Below are 17,096 nucleotides of genomic sequence, written 5' to 3'. Positions count from 1 at the left end.
TTCTCATTAAAATGCAGGTACTATGAAGTTTTAAATTACAATACACTTATGAACAATTATATGTACGGAGATTCCTGCACAATGAGGTGTGCTATATAATGCAGATGGTGGACATTGCACAGCAGCACTGCGGTCACAATTTTCTTGCACCATTCAGGACTTGGTTCAGTCACCAACACAGCCAATATCTGAGCAGTTTATGTTGCACGGCTTTCTTCTGAGTAATATGGGTGCCACCCAGATACTACAATCATAATGACAGGTTTAATTGCTATGCATGTAATGTGTAAATTAGACTGTAAATCCTGCTAAGTACAATAACTAAGGCTTGTCATCCTCTTTGGATTGTGCTATATTATAAAGATGTATACATTTAATTTAACAAATGTGACTTCTTAATAAACCAAAGCCCATGCAAAGGTGGTGAGTAGGCACAGGAGATAACACAAGTTGTAAAATGTAATCAACTATTGGCAAAGCAGCCAAGCTCAAATGAATATATTATATGGATACAAATACATATATACACACACACACACACATTCTGCGGTGGGTGTGGTAAAAATAAAATAAATGATACTCGCCCACCCCAGTTCTAGCATTAGCTTCTTCTGGTACCCTGCTGGTCACTGCTTGTTTCTACTTCCATGTCTTCCCTGCAGGACCTACCCAACTAGCCAATCGCTAGCTGGAGAGAAAGATCTCACAGAGACATCTTGTGTCTGAAGCAGCAACAATATGTGACCAGGTGGGGACGGATGGAAGATTTAGAGTATAATTTTTAACCATGCTTCAGGAGAAATTGGGGGGGGGGGGGGGGAGAACATCATGATATTGACCTTTTTAAAAGGTGTTTCCCAAAAAAGACAATTACCAATCCATATGAAGAGAGATTAATGTATGATTATGAGCTGCTCTAGGCCAATGTCTTTAGCAGAGTTCAAGCTTTATGGAGTACTCCGGCACTAAACCAAACAAAAATAAAAAAAAATAATTCCTAGACTGCGCTACTTTACATGTCCCTTTCATGCCGAAATCGTGGCATTCATAGACCACGTAGACCCTGTTACCAACAGCTTTTGGTCTATTTCCTGGTTCTTGAACTAGGCGCACTCCCTGAACATCCGGCCTGTCCCGCCAGCCCCTCGGCTGCAATGCCTCCGCACTGCCCATGCCACCACCCTTCCTCCTAATAACCGGTCTTCATTCACTCTCTGAAGTACAAGACACGCGCCGTAGTACCTCTTTAGGGCTGGATCCACATCAAAGTATAGCATCCTGCATGAGGTAACTTACTCACACCTAGAAGCAATCCACAACGAGTAGAACACAAAATACCCAAATGACTGATGTTTCATGCTCAGGTATTAAAACAGAAATCCTATCTCCAAGCATCCCGATCCAAAGAATATGGGGATGGGTACTAGCAAGGTATTTTCATAGTATAAAGCAACAGATAGTGTTGTATCGTGTTATTCCACTTTTACTCTAGGCAGTTCCATTATAAGTCTATAGAGTATGCTGGAGAAGATGGTCATCAGGAAGTGGAGCATGCTGCTCCCTGCCCGTTCTCCGGATTGTTGGGGGTCGCTGCATCGAGAACGCAAACAAAAATTTGACACGTCAAAACTTATTTGCTGGTTTTAACAGATTGTTCATCTTTTATGAATTTTTAAACTAAAAGTATACTGTACAAGCTTTAAGTGGCTATAAACAATAAAATGACAGCAACTAAGGTTGTGGCATGGGAAAATCCACACGCGCAGTAAACATCTGAGGCCAGGATCTCTAGCTGCAATGGACTACAGGTTTTGTTTTTTTTTTATTGTAAAGGTGGCCATACACATTACATAGATGGTGACTGGTGGTTAAGTAGCCAGTGTACAATCGTCTGATGAACCATCGATTTGCAGACATTTTCATCCATACTGGTTAAGAGTTTTTCAGACCGGCCACATGACGCCAGGTGAAGGACAAAGGATCTTTCGTCTATCGGCCAAGAGTTTAGGCACATCAGACTTCTTTCTAGAACATTTGTTTAACTGAAACTATCAGTTTATCAACTTTACTTTTAATGTTTACAGGTACCTAAAATGGAATCCATTGCCATGAAAATGCAATGCAATTTGCAGGGATTATGTTATACAGCAGGGTGACCTGAGCAGATGGATATATAGTTTGGTGGGAAAAGTTCCAGGATAAAATGTCATTTATTAATGTAAGTCTCTGCTCATTCCCACTCAGGCTGGCAGCGCTCTATATGCACAGATAGCCGTCATTCACCGGTTAGGACCACCCACATGCCAGTCGGTCATGCCCAATCCGTGGATGACAGCAGAGTCTGCGGATAGAGTGTTGACAGTGAGTGGGAATGAGCAGAGATTTACTTGAATACATGACAAGCTATCCTGGAACTCTTCCCTCCAAAACTATACACCAATCTGCATTCCAAAGGGAACATCTACAATGCAAAAGAGAAGCAGTGGTTCATATCGGCCAATCTGATTCCTGATTCCATTAAAAAGGGCCTTTAGGAAGGAATATTAATAGGCTACCATGGATAAACACTAATGCCTTAGATGCTTTGTACTCTTAAGAAGTTATCTTCGAGAAGTAGGAGTTACGCCTCCTATTATCCATACGATTCCCTGCATGTCTGTACAAAGTCAACAACTAATGTCCAGGTATTTCTGGGATTATCCAAATCTGGGAATCCTGAAGAGCCCTCCCAGCATGCAGACCAGACTTTTGTATTTCCAGCACCATGATATCCTACGGATAGAGGCCTAGTCTGATATGAAGACTCTTTCCAGTACCTGGACCCGTCAGACACAAGTCCCCCCTGTCCTTACAGTATTGCTGAACTTTAGTGAGAACAGAAGGTGGATAGTAGTTTATGTAACCTCACAGTATGTAGCATATACAGTATGTGGCTATAGGACAGTGCTGTACATCAAATACTGGACATTTTTTCCTAGAAGCAGGAATCAACATTAGTATATTTCTATATAATACACGACTGATTCACATTCAGTGAATTGAGTCTTTTCTGTACGCTTTTGGTTGATCCTAAAATTGAAGTGAATAGTCTGAAGGGATAAGTCTAATTGTTTTATGTTAATAATCCTCAAGCCAAATCCTTGTCCGGTAAGTGAAATCTGGAAGTGTAATGATAAATCAGATGAAGAAATAAACATCATTGAATACAACAGTGTAATATCTGAGAAAGTATTGTACGTTACCTATAGACTGTCTGCTGGCAGTGTTGTGGCAGGGTTCAGTTCTGTGTAAGAAAAGCATGGTTGGCTATATAATAGGCATTTATTTCCAGTATCCACCCCCTTTTTCCGCCATGATTTATAGGATTGAAATCATTGAAATAACCACCTCTTACCAATAAGAGGAGATACGGTTTATGTGAACATCTAGTAACAAAACCCCCAGTAATGGCTCTATGTAGAGAGATGATCCTAGTAAGAGGAAATTATGCTTAACATGCACATACACATTTTTGTAAATAGGGGGCAGTATAAACGGTTAGCCTGTGAAAAATAAGTGTTTTACCAGAACAGCAGAACAGACATGAGATTTTCATAGCTCATCCAAGTCAAAACCGTGTGCAGAAAAGCCATCCTCTTGCTATCACTATCTTACTAACATTCATCGATCATACACAGGAATCAGTACTGGGAAACATTCCATGTCAGACTTTACTTTGTCAAGTGCATTGCCTGAGAAAGTGGTAACTACGCTCCAACACTAGCATCTCTAGGAAGCACACCATGACTGCACCTTCCTATACAGGTAACAAGAAAGAGGGGGTATATGGCCCAGCATTTAAAGAATCCAAGTATTTACTCAAATGAACACAAAGTAGTCACTGAGAATTTGCCTATAGAGCTGATCACACTGCAGCTTTATATTGAAGGAGGCTGAGCACTAACTCCAGATACCGTCAGGAGTGATGCTGTTTCAGCTGGAAAAAAAAAAAGCTGTAATGTTTTCTAGTCTCAAACGTTTGTTAAAAACGTAAGAGGGGGGAGGAAAAAAAAAAAGGCATTGTCAGTGTAAAGTACACTGTGAAACCAGAAAAAAAAAAAAAAAAAAAAAAAAAAAAGTGTGGTGAAATTGAAAAAACAAAAACAAAAAGCAGCATAGATCGATGAGATAGGCACTTTGATTGCTTCCGGCTGCTGCAGCCGGAAGCAATAGAGTGCCGAGCCGGGATCAACAACGTCCCGGAGGAGCAATCCACCCCACTAGACACCAGGGATGGCTGCATTCAAGTAATCGGATGCAGCTGTCAACTTTGACAACGGCACCCAATTACTTTATTAGTGGGCATGGCGATCGGACCATGCCCGCTAATAGCCGCAGTCCCGGGCTACGAGCGGCACCCAGGTCCGCAGCCCCGCTCTGAACACATGGAGGCGGCCCTGGACGTACGGGTATGTCCAGGGTCGCCTAAGGGTTAAATTAAAGGTTATATATGTGTGCAGGATACATTTCTTTGTGCTTGGAAAAACTGTGAAGATAGATACACCATTAAAAGATACACCATTGCCTTTCAGAGAATCCTGAAATGTCTTAACATGAAATCACAAACACCCTTCTGCCTAAAGGCAATGTTGTATCAGGCGGCTCTGAATAAGTGAGTGTCAGAGCTCAGCCTTCTTTCTGCACAGGTCACAGAGCATGCCTAGAAAACTCTTAGGAGTAAAAGAGGAAGCTCCAGACAATTGTTTTCAATGTCCATAGAACTGATGAAACAAGTAACTCAAAATGCTCAGGAAAAGTAACAAAATTTAAGGTGGGGGGGGGGGGGGGGGAGTAAAGATTAAAAAACATTTCAGCATCTGGCTCTGATCAGAACAAGAAATACCTAGGTGACACATTACCTTAAAGCTTAGCTTAAAGCCAACTGTGAGAGATAGGTGGCCACTTAAAGCAATACTTGTTCCCATGAGAAAACAATCAATGGCAAGCACAGCTATAAAAAGCTATATATAGTTCTGGCAATAAAGCGTGTACTTCATCCTCCCAGGACTCTTCTGAGGTCACTCAACCACAGCATAGCTGGCAGCGGGGAATTCCACTCCAGATATCCTTCTTTTACCTCTACTATCCAGAACATCCATAAGAAAATCAGTCAGAGCAGATACAAGGATGACCCTGAATACACAGCCATAAACAAGAGATACAAGGATGTGATGTGCTGCTTGTTAAATATTCATGTTCATTAACGGTGCCATCTAAGAGACAGGAGAGTGCACTTTGTTTTAACAAGAACCCATCCCCAATCACTAGAGTACACTAGTTGTCTAATGTGTTGTTTTACCTCTAAAATAGTGAGCCATGTAAGGAATAGGAATTACAATTCATACAGTTATAGCTGGTTTGTGTGTGTGTGTGTGTGTGTGTGTGTGTGTGGGGGGGGGGGGGGGGTTGTTTGTTTTAAAAAGGAATCATTCAGCACGATTGTGCCGATATGGTTACCGGCAGCACAGTACAGATCTACTGTACTGAGCCTAATAGCCGCAGTTGCAGCAGCAGCTTTATAAAAGGTGAAAAAGTTTCATTACTACGCAGGCCAGGAGAGGGGCGGCAACTAGTCACGGCCTGTCAGCCTGCAGTGCGGGGATGATTGAAAGGCAGAGAGAAAAGTTTGTGGCCTACTGCCTGTCAATCATGCCCACATTGCGTGCTGACCTCTCAACTCCCAGATGTCTCCCATCGCAACTTGTGTGCTGCTGCCTTCTCTACGAGATCAGAATAGCTAACCACCTCCTAAAGTTGGTTCACACATTGGGCCACATTTATCAGCGTGGATAAATCTGGGCAGTTGTGTTTTTGCTACTTTTTACCAATATTTCTCAAAATCCCACAAATCACAATATTGGAAAATATGTATCCAACACAGTCTGAAAACTTCACATTTGCAGTGTTTTATGAGGAGTTGATTATATGTAAAATCACTTTCTCCTCTTAAACACTGAATAAAAAACAAAAAACAAAAAAAAAAACCACACACACACACTGCACATGAGGTGAACTGACACCAAGCCACTTATGGGTTTGCTGGCTGCCCGAGTATGAACTGCGGTGAGGAGATTCCACCCCTCTCTCTGCAAAGCCAGAGCCATAAGTAGTAAGGGCAGCATTAGGAATCCATATTAGTTAAGGGTACAAGCCCACACACCGTATACACAGCAGATACGCAGCAAAAACGCTGCAGATTTGAAGCAGATTTGGTGGTGCAGATTTGATGCTGTGTCCAATTATTTAGATCTAATCTGCTGCGTATTTGTTGCGTGTTTGTTGCGTATTTGCTGCGTATCGCAGCAGTAAATAAGCTGCGTATACGGTGTGTGGGTTTGTACCCTAAAAATGAAAAAAAAAAATTTAAACAAAAACAAAACTGGTAAGCACAAGGCACTTTATATTCTCTAACAGCTTATGGTGCACTAATAAAGCAAAAAAAGATTTCCAGAGAGATTCTTCAGAATCACATTCATAATACTGTGAGGTGCTACAGATTTTCTGCACACAAAATGACTGTGGAGAATACAAGCTTATCCATACCATGTAAGAGCACCCCAAAACTTCTCAAACTCTTTGTATGAGCGTGTGGGTATTTCATGCTGCCAGTGGTTGGAACTAAATGAATCTGGACAGGTTTCCTTTAAGAGGGCCTTCCACCATTAGAAGTTATGGCTTATCGATGGGCATAACTTTTTTTTTTACATTAGCAGTGTTGCCAATAACAATCAGGCTACAGAACAGAAGGGAAGGAAACACATTACAGTACACAGAGGGGCTGATGGCTGGGTAAAAAAATAAATGAATAAAGTAGAATATCTAGAAAATTTTAGATTTGATACTTTTCTGTTTTAAACACTACATGGAAACCCCTAGTGAGAGGCTTTAAAGGGAACCAATCAGCCCACAGTATAAAGCTTCTGCGCAGCTTGAGGCATGTATCGGCCGTGGCTGCAGCTTTATACCCCAGAAAATGATGTTTAATCCCACATTGCACGGCAGGGAGCCATCTGGGCAGTTCCCCAGTCTATCCCAGTCAGTGCACTTGGCGGGGATGAGAGACAGGCAGAGGCGCCAGTCACTGGCGCCTCTCCCTGTCAATCATCCCCGCCCAGCGCACTGACACACAGAGAGCGGTGACTAAACAGACGGGGACCTGCCCAGATGACTACCTCCCCACCTCTGCTTGCCACACGCAGAGTGGTTAAACTTCCTTCTTCTTGGGTATAAAGCTGCTAAAGCCATGACCGGTATGTGCCACGAGCCTTATACTGTGCTCCAGGGAACCAATTCAGCTCAATTGGTCTGATTGGTTCCCTTTAATATCGTAGCTCCATGATAAATCACTATAGGGTACTACTATGAGGAAACCATATGACAGGCCCTTTTAGAAGATCTATATCATGTGCATAAGTAACAGACTACTTTATGAAGTAAAGGTACTGCAATTTAGTTATGTCATCTATATGTATTAAAATCATTTCTGGTTCAAGTGCTGACTGTGATGGTCCTGCAAATGCAGACAGTACTCTGAACCAGGGCTACCAAGAGGCCACCAGTGCCCTGTGCCGGAATGAGGTTATCTTGGCAAGGATGTGCTTTTCCTCTAGAGGTACAGAAGACTAGCAGGGACTTGATGTCTTCCTGCCAAAGTTCTCAATTATGATAGGCACACTGTGAGCTTCACAAAATGTCCAAGATGAGGATGAATACATTCTGTTTATTACACTGTGTAATATATTTCTGCTATAAATAACCGGTAATAGATATCATTAACAGCATAAAGGGATTTTTTCCAAGGAGAAATCCTTGCAGGAGGCAAACAGAACTAAACTACGTAAAGACTTGAAGTGATCAATCCTTGTTATAGAGCAGATGCAGAGACAATGGCTAGTAATAAGGATCAGCACAGCCCTGCACACAAGACTATGGAGAATAGCCTGGTGTGGATCTCGCAGGGTCAGAGCATACAATTGGTGTAAGCTGTTGTCTTGGATACAGTGCAGTCCACCTCCCCCACACGCAGCAGTACCCTGGATATCCTCAGCTGTCACCTTATCATCAGTGTTGGAATGTTCTGTCCTCACCATATTCACAGCTTTCTAATCTTCTATTCCCAAAGCAGAAGTAGCCAGATCCATGACACTGTGGTGTAACATTTATATACGTGCTCCGCTATCTGTCAGTCCCTTCAAGCGTGCATAATCAATGTTCTATTTAGACAGTAGGACATAGGACCTTGGTATTATGATCAGTGATCAGAAATGTCTCACCCATCTTGTAGATAGGTGGTGATAGTATCTGGGGACAACCCCTTTAAATACCTTTAACAAGTAAAAAATTGTATATGACAAGGTTACATTTAGACAAAACAAAAGCTGTGTTATGTCATTGCACGTGTGCAGAGCCACAGTTAAACAGATTGCAGACATTTATGCAATTGTTTGAATCGCAATGTACAGATATACTGTAGGTATGGTGCAGCAACTGGCTGCATGTGTTTGCAGAGAGCGCACCTGACCTGCAGCAGACACCTTAAAAAAAATAAATAAAAAATAAATGGTTGCTTTCCTTCAGAAATTGAACCCATCGTGCAGTCATTTTACCTGTAGTTTTGCAGCTCAGTTCCATTGAAGCTGAACTGTAATACCACAAATAGCCTGAGGACAGGAGTGGGGCTGGATTTGCAAGAAAGTAGCTGTTATGTTTTATATCTAGTAACTAATTTCCCGTTTGCAACCTGCTCCCAAGTCAGACTTTTCTCACGTGCCATGTCCCTCCTAGTTAGGGGACATTTGCATGATCAAGAATGGATGCAAAAAATTTCCACACCACAAATCCATCATGTCTGGACCCGGTCCAACACAGAGAAGGGAGGGGAAGAGAAGGCAGCCAGCAGCAGCATGCAGTCTTATATATGTCAGAACAGCAGGCGAGAGAAGGAGGTAACTGGACTCCATTACACATATATACAATTATTTGGCGTTTATGGAGACTAGAAAAAAAGCTGATATAAGTGTCTGTTTAAAGACTGTAAAAAACTTTTGCACAAAACGGTTTTGTTTGGCCACTCATGGGTTAACATTGTGGGTCCCAATCCGCTCCAAGAACCAGAGATTGTAGGGGTGTACATTGTTCTTGGCTGAGAACATCCCTCTTCCCCCCAACAGAGAGGAACAAAAACACCCCAACTATAGTTCTAGCTATAGAACATCTGCTAATTCCACCCTCTTGTCTAAAACACCATTATCTTATGACAGTTTTAAAGGGGTAGTTCACGCCAAAAAAAATTTCTTTTAAAAAACTGGTGCCAGAAAGTGCCAGAGATTTGTAATTAACTTCTATAAAAAAAAAATCTACAGTCTTCCAGTACTTATCAACTGCTGTATGCCTGCAGGAAGTGGTGTATTCTCTCCAGTCTGACAGCGCTTTTTGCTGCCACCTCTGGCCATGTCAGGAACTGTCCAGAGCAGCAGCAAATCCACAAAGAAAATCTCTGCTGCTCTGGACAGAGGTGGCAGCAGAGAGCACTGTGCCAGACTGGAACAAATACACCACTTCCTGCAGGACATACAGCAGCAAGTACTGCAAGACTTGAGCTTTTTTAATAGAAGTAAATTACAAATCTCTGGCACCAGTTGATCTGAAAGAAAAAAAAAAGTAAAACAACCCCTTTAACATGGCAGGAAAATTACCAAAACATATCATGAATCTGCATGGCCCCATAGTAAATCTGTCCCCTTGTAAACAAGGACCCCACACCCAGCACTGTATTACAGTTGCCACATACGGGGTACAAGTCATACCTTTAAAGATTTAAACATGCCTGGTAGGGGAGGGTGGGACCACTGTGTACCCCCTGCCCTGGTTGATTGCACCACACAACAGATGGGCAAGAGGGGCAGATGCCAGACCCACCATCTATCCAATGGAATGGGGGGGCGCTTTAGAGCAGAGGGGCACAGTGGTCCTCAGGGCCACAAAGGTAATCTTTTGGCTGATTAAATGAATGTTATAAAATAGAAATAAAAACGTGTGACTTGTATTTGAGAACTGTAACATAGCTTCAACCATTTGGTGGGCATAATGCGTCAAAATAAGCAAAATAAAGATCTAATGGCCCTTAACTTGTTTTAATAAGATTTCCAAAGCATATATTTGTAAGACATTTGCACTGTGCTGTGCCACGTGGAAAAAGTTAAATAGGCATTTGACCTTATTAGTAAGGTATTTCTACATTTTCGAGAGGAATAATAGAAGAGCAAGAGAAAGTGTGCTCGGGTATTTTTACAGGGAGTTTTTTTTTTTTTTTAATAGGTTATGCAGGATTAGAAATACCTTGCTGTTTTGTTTTTTCCAAAAACCACACCCCCTCAGTAGTCAGGTTGTGTGTGCTCTATTCACTTCGTGACCAACGGTGCGTTTACACAAATTTTCAAGATAACGTTTGCATTTGAGCGATAATCTGCTCGTGTAAACACTGCGTACGATCAAACGACAAGCAATAAATCGTTCATTGTGATCTTTCAACAGGTACTCAAATAGTCATTGGTCGTTTACTGAAAATTAGCAGATCGCTTCGTCTAAACAGTCTTTCAACGATTCAAAGTTTGTTGAAACAGCATCTATTATGCTCGGTACGGCAAAGCAGAAACACATTCTGACAACTCCAGGGGAATAGAAGTCTACATCTTCTTGGAACAGTGCAGACCACATAAAAAGGGCTACATATTTCTGTCTTCCAGACAAAGCCATTTATATAACCCTCTCTGAAAGCAACCTGCCTTAATGAAGCACTTATTTTTCTCAGTGTGTATATGAATGTACACAGGCTCTTGTGTATGTTGCTGTTGTGGTGGCATGCATAGTGTCTGCCATCTTGATTCCTTTTCTTCCTTGATTCTACATTTTCCCCAATGCTTCTGGCTTGGCAGCAATTGAGGGGGTAGAGAATCATAACTGCACTTGAGATAAGTAACTTAATGGTGCATTTAGACAGATTTATCTGACAGATTTGTGAAGCCAAAGCCAGAAACAGACAAACAGAACAGGTCATAAAGGAAAGACTGAGATTTCTCTTTTCAAATCCATCTTATAGTCTTTCCTTTTAATCACACTATAGAATATCATGAGTGAAGTGGTCTGAAGTAGTTTGTTTTTTTTTTTTATTATAACCAGTTCTATGCTGCACCTTTGTTTTGATGCTGCCGGAGCTTGCTGTGGCTGAGTCTTTCCCCTCAGCTGTCTGTACCTACTCACTACTCACCGCTATTCCCCAAACTAGACAATGCACTGCATAAATCTTCATAAATCTCTCCCAGTCTCTCCAGAAACAAAACCAGAGGAGTCAGAAAGCGGTAGAGATGAGCGACATGTGATGCGACAGGGGTAATAGTCACGTGTTCAGAGACACCACACAAGCAAGAAATAAATAGCAGCACGGCTATGTGACTTCTTGTAGCTGAGATGGATCTGTAGTCCAGTCTCAAATGAAGTACGTTAGTTGCTAATCTTACTGAAATTAACAGATTTGTACACAATCTTTATGATTTAAAAAAAAAAAAAAAAAAAAACTCTATAAAAAGGACACTTTCACTTAAGTGTAGATGCAGGTTCAGGCCCAACTGCGGGACTAATGACAGACTAATCTGTAATGCTAGCATCCATATTACACTCTTATGAAAGTGCTCTTTATCAGCTCGGACCTTTCAGTTTTAGTGAGCCAGATTTCAGATCACCACAGGATCCTACACCTACGTTTGAGCCTTTTTACAAGAAGACTCCACAAATAGACACATTTCTGAAACAAGTCTGCCACGTGTGAACATATGCATGGAGGAATAAATATATTTAGAAAAACAAAAATGCTACATAGCAAGACAAAAAGTAAAGTGCAATGAAAAGTGTGAACATAATAGGTTGGCAAGCAAGATCAGCAATGTAAATTGGCTATGAGCCATGGACGGACTTCCCTCTTAGCCACCACTAGCCAAATACCCATTTTGTCTGGTACATAGACGTAGTACCCCTTGGGTTAACCAGTTATGAAAATCTAAAAGAGGTTCTTGTATAAGATACACTCTTCATTATTGTGCGTCACCTAAAATTACAGTAATAACAGTATAACCAAAAACAAGTAACAAGAGTCATCAGAACATTCACTCACCTAAACTTGTGGGTTTTATGAGTTCATCCAGCAGGTCGTAAAAGGGCAGCTTCTGCAGTTTGATGTCTGGATGGACAGGGTGGAGGTTGGATGTGAGGTGTGGGAGATCCAGTTCATGTTTGGGCCCAAGAAGGGAGACTGGAAGTAACGGGGAAGAAGCAGGGTGACTGTCATATGAAAGCTGAGGAATGGAGGATGGAGACAAGTTGGCTGGCATGGTGCTGGAGTGCACACTGGGTAAAGAAAAGTCTGCAGGTGTGAGAATTTTTAGTGGAAATCTCCGTCGGTACAGCTCCTTGATTTTCATTTGTACAGCTGGACTGCAGCCGGCCTTTAACAAGTGCAGAGCTTTGGTCAAGAGTTCGTGTTTGCGACCGTGCTTGTTGCGTCCTGCGTATCCTAGAAGTACTTGAAGCTCAGAAACACGAAGGCTCATAACCATTTGCTGGAACAAGGAGACAGAAGAAATTAGTTATGGTCATGGAAAAGACAACCACACACAGGCCAAATTATTAAAATACAGCCCTGAAAACATTTGTAATCAAACCAAAAAAAAAAAAAAAAATGTTTTCTTTTGTGGTCAAAAGAGATGCTGTTGTGAAATTCATTACAAGCAACGCCTTAATAGATTACTGAAGGAATCACGAGTGGGAGTGATTCTTGTAAGATCAGGGCACTTCCCTGTGGGCTCCGTAAACAGCATACAAGCAGAACATAAACATAAACAGCACCTCTATTCTACAGGGCATGATGGAAGCATATGGTTTCCCCACTGCTGCCCTGTGCTGTTATCTTTCTAATAGGATTATTAGCGTTAATTCACACATGGCATATTTGTTGTGGAAATTTCTATAACTGAAAATCTGTTCATCTGTGTCATCTACAGAATAGATTCCTGCAGGTCCATTAATATAAAAAGGCGACACATACAGAATTTCTGCTGTGTGTGAATATCCCCTTATAGATCACAGCTCACAATGTGCAGAAGCTCACATAATATGTCCACTTCTGTAATTCTGAACACAAAGGCAAGAACAGACTTTTAGGGTGCCTTCACACGTACCGTACCCTGCGCGTTTATCGCGATTTTTACATGCGAGTTTTGATTTTCATGTGAAAATCAAAACTCGCATGTAAAAATCGCACCAAACACGCAGCAATAAACACGCAGCGATACGGTATGTGTGAAGGCACCCTTAAAGGGATTGCCCAGCAAAAATCTCTTTCAAATAAAGGGATATCAGAAAGTTCTATAGATTTGTAATGAACTTCTACTAAAAAAAAAAAAAAAAAAAGTCTCCAGTCTTCCAATACTTATTAGCTACTGCAGGAAATGGTGTTTTGTTTTCAGTCTGACAGTGCTCTCTGCTGCCATCTCTGGCCGAGACAGGAACTCTGTCTCGGTTTTATATGAATCCCCATAGAAAGTCTCTCCTACTCTGGACAGTTCCTGTCTCAGCCAGAGATGTCAGCAGAGAGCGCAGTGTCAGACTGAAGATAAGACAACATTTCCTGCAGGACATATAGTAGCCGATAAGTATGGGAAGACTTGAGATTTTTTAATAGAAGTAAATTACAAATCTATATAACTTTGACACCAGTTGATTTGAAAGAAAAATATTTTCGCTGGACAACCCCTTTAACACAACCAGTTTCTATGCAAGCCACACATGACTGACAAGTAGTTACCATAGGCATAATGCAGAAGGAGGATTGCTTTATTATATGGCTGGGAAACCACTACACTTCCCATCATGCCTAGACAGCCAAAGCTCATGCATGATGAAAATTGTAGTTTTGCAACAGCTTGAGGGACAGAGGGTCCCCATTCTTCCTTTATCATCTAGCTCCTACCCCAGGGAAATCTACACATATGGGAAATGAAAAGATGCAAAACTCTCAACATGTTTGATCACTTGTCACATTTAGACCAGCACTGAAAAACACCAGAAGCCAAAAAGGCTAGGAATTTGCTACAGACACCCACATGGTTATCATGTAGTCTATTGAGGTCTATGAGAAACTTCACTCTTAAATAACTTCTCTCCACTTGCTAATGTGTTTCCTAACAAAATCACTCTATTAACCAAAGACCACTCCTTACCCTAGAAAAACAGCTCTAAAGTTTTGGCCACTAGGGGGAGATTTATCAAAGGGTGTAAAATTTAGACTGGTGCAAACTTGCCACAGCAACCAATTACAGCTCCCATTTTCGTTTACCAGAGCTGGAAGCTGAGCTGTGATTGGTTGCAGTGAGCAGTTTGCACCAATCTAAATTTTACAACCTTTGATAAATCTCCCCCTAGGTGTCTTAATTCTCTGTGTTCTGTTGTTCTCTCTCTGTCGTCACAGAAAATTTGTCTCTAGTAAGACAAAGCAGGACAAATTGCAAGAAGTGGGGTGAGGATTATGTGCAGGAGAGAGTAAGGCTGTATTCACACACCCCTAGTGCAGACCGCGACCGTGGACCTGCACTATGAATGTGCATTTGAAGTGCTCCGTGCTTCACGGAGCACTACGTTCACCCTCCATTACCCTAGCAATCCGTGCCACAAGAAAACGGTACGCATTACAAAATGTCAATTTATTTGCAGCACAGATCGCGGCCCCGTATAAACATACAGACGTGTGAACTGGGCCATTGAAAAACATTGGTTTTACGTTCTGTCCGCAATTGCGTGCCCACGGACAGAACGGATGTGTGAATTAGGCCTAAGTCATTAGCCTAGCACAGTGCCAGTCAGTCCAGCACTGTCATGGCATAGCAAAGAGGAGTAAGCCATGCTGTAACTGGCCAGACAAAAGAGGGAAAGAAAAACCTAAGTTTGTACTACTGGCAAACCACCCAGCTCTGGGCCAATCCTTCCAAATGGAGAAGAAATAGATTTAATAGATGTGCACAATGGAGGACACTTTGCAGATTGTAGGATCCAGATACATTTTACATCACAAAGTTCCGCAGCCCCCACAACAGTTCAAAAGGGTCAGCCTTTATTCACACAGGCCCACTGCGAAAAAGTTTAGCAAAACTTTTAAAGGGTGAGTAATTGAAAAGTGGGAGTCTAACTGCCAGGACCCTAATCCATTACAAGAAATAAAAGTCAACTGCCCCCAAAGTGAATGGAGTGGCGGTGCTCATACTTGGCCATCACTTCATTAACTGTGCTTCTGAATATAGTCAAATCACATAAAGAGTTAACGGGGCAGAGAACAAGCAAGTGTGTGACAACAGAGCTTCTTTCTCACCATTGATGAAGGTCCCAGCAGTCAGACATCCCTATTATTTATTTTATAAAACATCTGCTACTTATCACCTAAGCTGATAGTGATTAACAATCTTGGAATCACCCCACAGTCATCTGTAATATCAGCTCAAATTGTACACACACACAGTATCGCAGCGGATTTGATCTAAATAACTGAACACAGCATCAAATCTTGTGCGGATCCTGTATGTGTGAATTCAACCTTAAAAAGGTATTTTTTTATTTTTACAGGTTTCCAAGATAAACAAAAGAATTTCTCCTTACTAGGAATGTCCATGTATGACAAGAGACGGTAGACATCATGCATAAGACAGGTATGGTGTAAAGAATCACCCACAGCAACCTATAGAAACATCTTTAAATTGCATAGGAAAAATGATTGCTCCAACCTCACTGTTTCCTATGGGTGACACGGCTGCTGTCTGCGAGTCCTAGAGCTGTGGCAACAATTACAGTAACATCTTATAGCTCCGTCCTATACAAAAGCCAGGCTTTCCCAAGTAATTACTTCCAACATAAGTATAGGAGAGCGAGAAGGATGGAGAGAGAGGGGGAGGAAAACAGAGGGAGAGGGGGAAGGGAGAGAATGATAAGGGGGGGGGGGGAGGGGAAGGAGAAAGAGGGGGGAGGGGGAGGGGAAGGAGAGGAAGGGAAAGGAGGGGGAATACAGGGAGAAAGGGAAACTATATATCTGCAATAAATATGTAGAGGATACTTGAGATCACCCTCCAAGAAGGGCGGTGCAGCCTATCCAGAGACAAGCAGGCAGAAACACTCAAGATTGTCCAGGAGAAATGCACAGTGTGTACTGCTAGAATCACACATAGTGGGGGACGCCTCAGAACTAGCCGCAGGCTATGATGGCTATCAGATGCCACACTGTCTGCTCCCCAGCTCCATGGAGAGCTGAACTGCATTAGATGACATCTCCTCCGGAGCTGGAATCCTGACAACTACACAGGTCTCACAGGACTGACGCCCACTCAGGAGCACAGCTAGCATTAACCATTACATGTTAAAGTGGGCTCCAGACTAAACAGGAAACGCAGGCAAGGGATCCCGCAGGGAAGCAGGACAGAAAAGTATCTGCCATTTCCATGAATGCAAAATGCACTTATATTAATAGGAATAAACCTACATTGTGAAAAAACGAAAACCATGTAGAGCAGTGCTAGCCAACCTCTTACAAAACTACATTTCCCACCATGCCCTGGTGATAATTGGACTTGTAGTTTTGCAACAAATGGGGAACACAGCTACAAAGCATAAAGGTAAACTACAAAATATCAAAGTGCCCCAATGTATACAGAGACGACAGAAAGGCCTCAGTATTAGATAGCGGCTCCAACATCTGATGTAGAGATCTCTGCAGGCTGGGAGGCTTGATATCTGTCATCCTTACAGGGAGACATTCAAAGGCATCAACTACTGAGAGCGCAGACCTTTAGGTTTAGGTTTTCCTTCTAAAGACATGGTGTAAAAAAAAAAAAAAAAAAAAAAAAAAAGGTTTCTTTTACACTTTAACTCTAGAGGCAACTTGCAAATAGCCAAGACAAGTGCTATGACTGGTATCTAGGACCAGAGTATGTAATCACATGTGCCGAAACAACCATGTAACAGGTGGT

General features: G+C 42.0%; 1 protein-coding gene across 4 annotated transcripts in view; it reads right to left on the bottom strand.

Moving 5' to 3' along the window:
• Positions 1 to 17,096, bottom strand: part of PIAS1 (protein inhibitor of activated STAT 1) — a 43,390-nt gene that overhangs the window by 14,992 nt on the left and 11,302 nt on the right. For all 4 annotated transcript variants that reach the window (XM_069986058.1, XM_069986075.1, XM_069986083.1 and 1 more), the window contains exon 2: positions 12,206 to 12,650. In XM_069986058.1, coding sequence (XP_069842159.1) covers positions 12,206 to 12,650 — 445 coding nt within the window. The remainder of the gene's footprint in view (positions 1 to 12,205; positions 12,651 to 17,096) is intronic.

Source organism: Dendropsophus ebraccatus, chromosome 1 (genome assembly GCF_027789765.1).
Source record: "Dendropsophus ebraccatus isolate aDenEbr1 chromosome 1, aDenEbr1.pat, whole genome shotgun sequence".
In the NCBI taxonomy this organism is placed as follows: Eukaryota; Metazoa; Chordata; class Amphibia; order Anura; family Hylidae; genus Dendropsophus; species Dendropsophus ebraccatus.
Note: the sequence above shows the minus strand (reverse complement) of the source record. Positions and strands in the feature narration are given on the sequence as shown.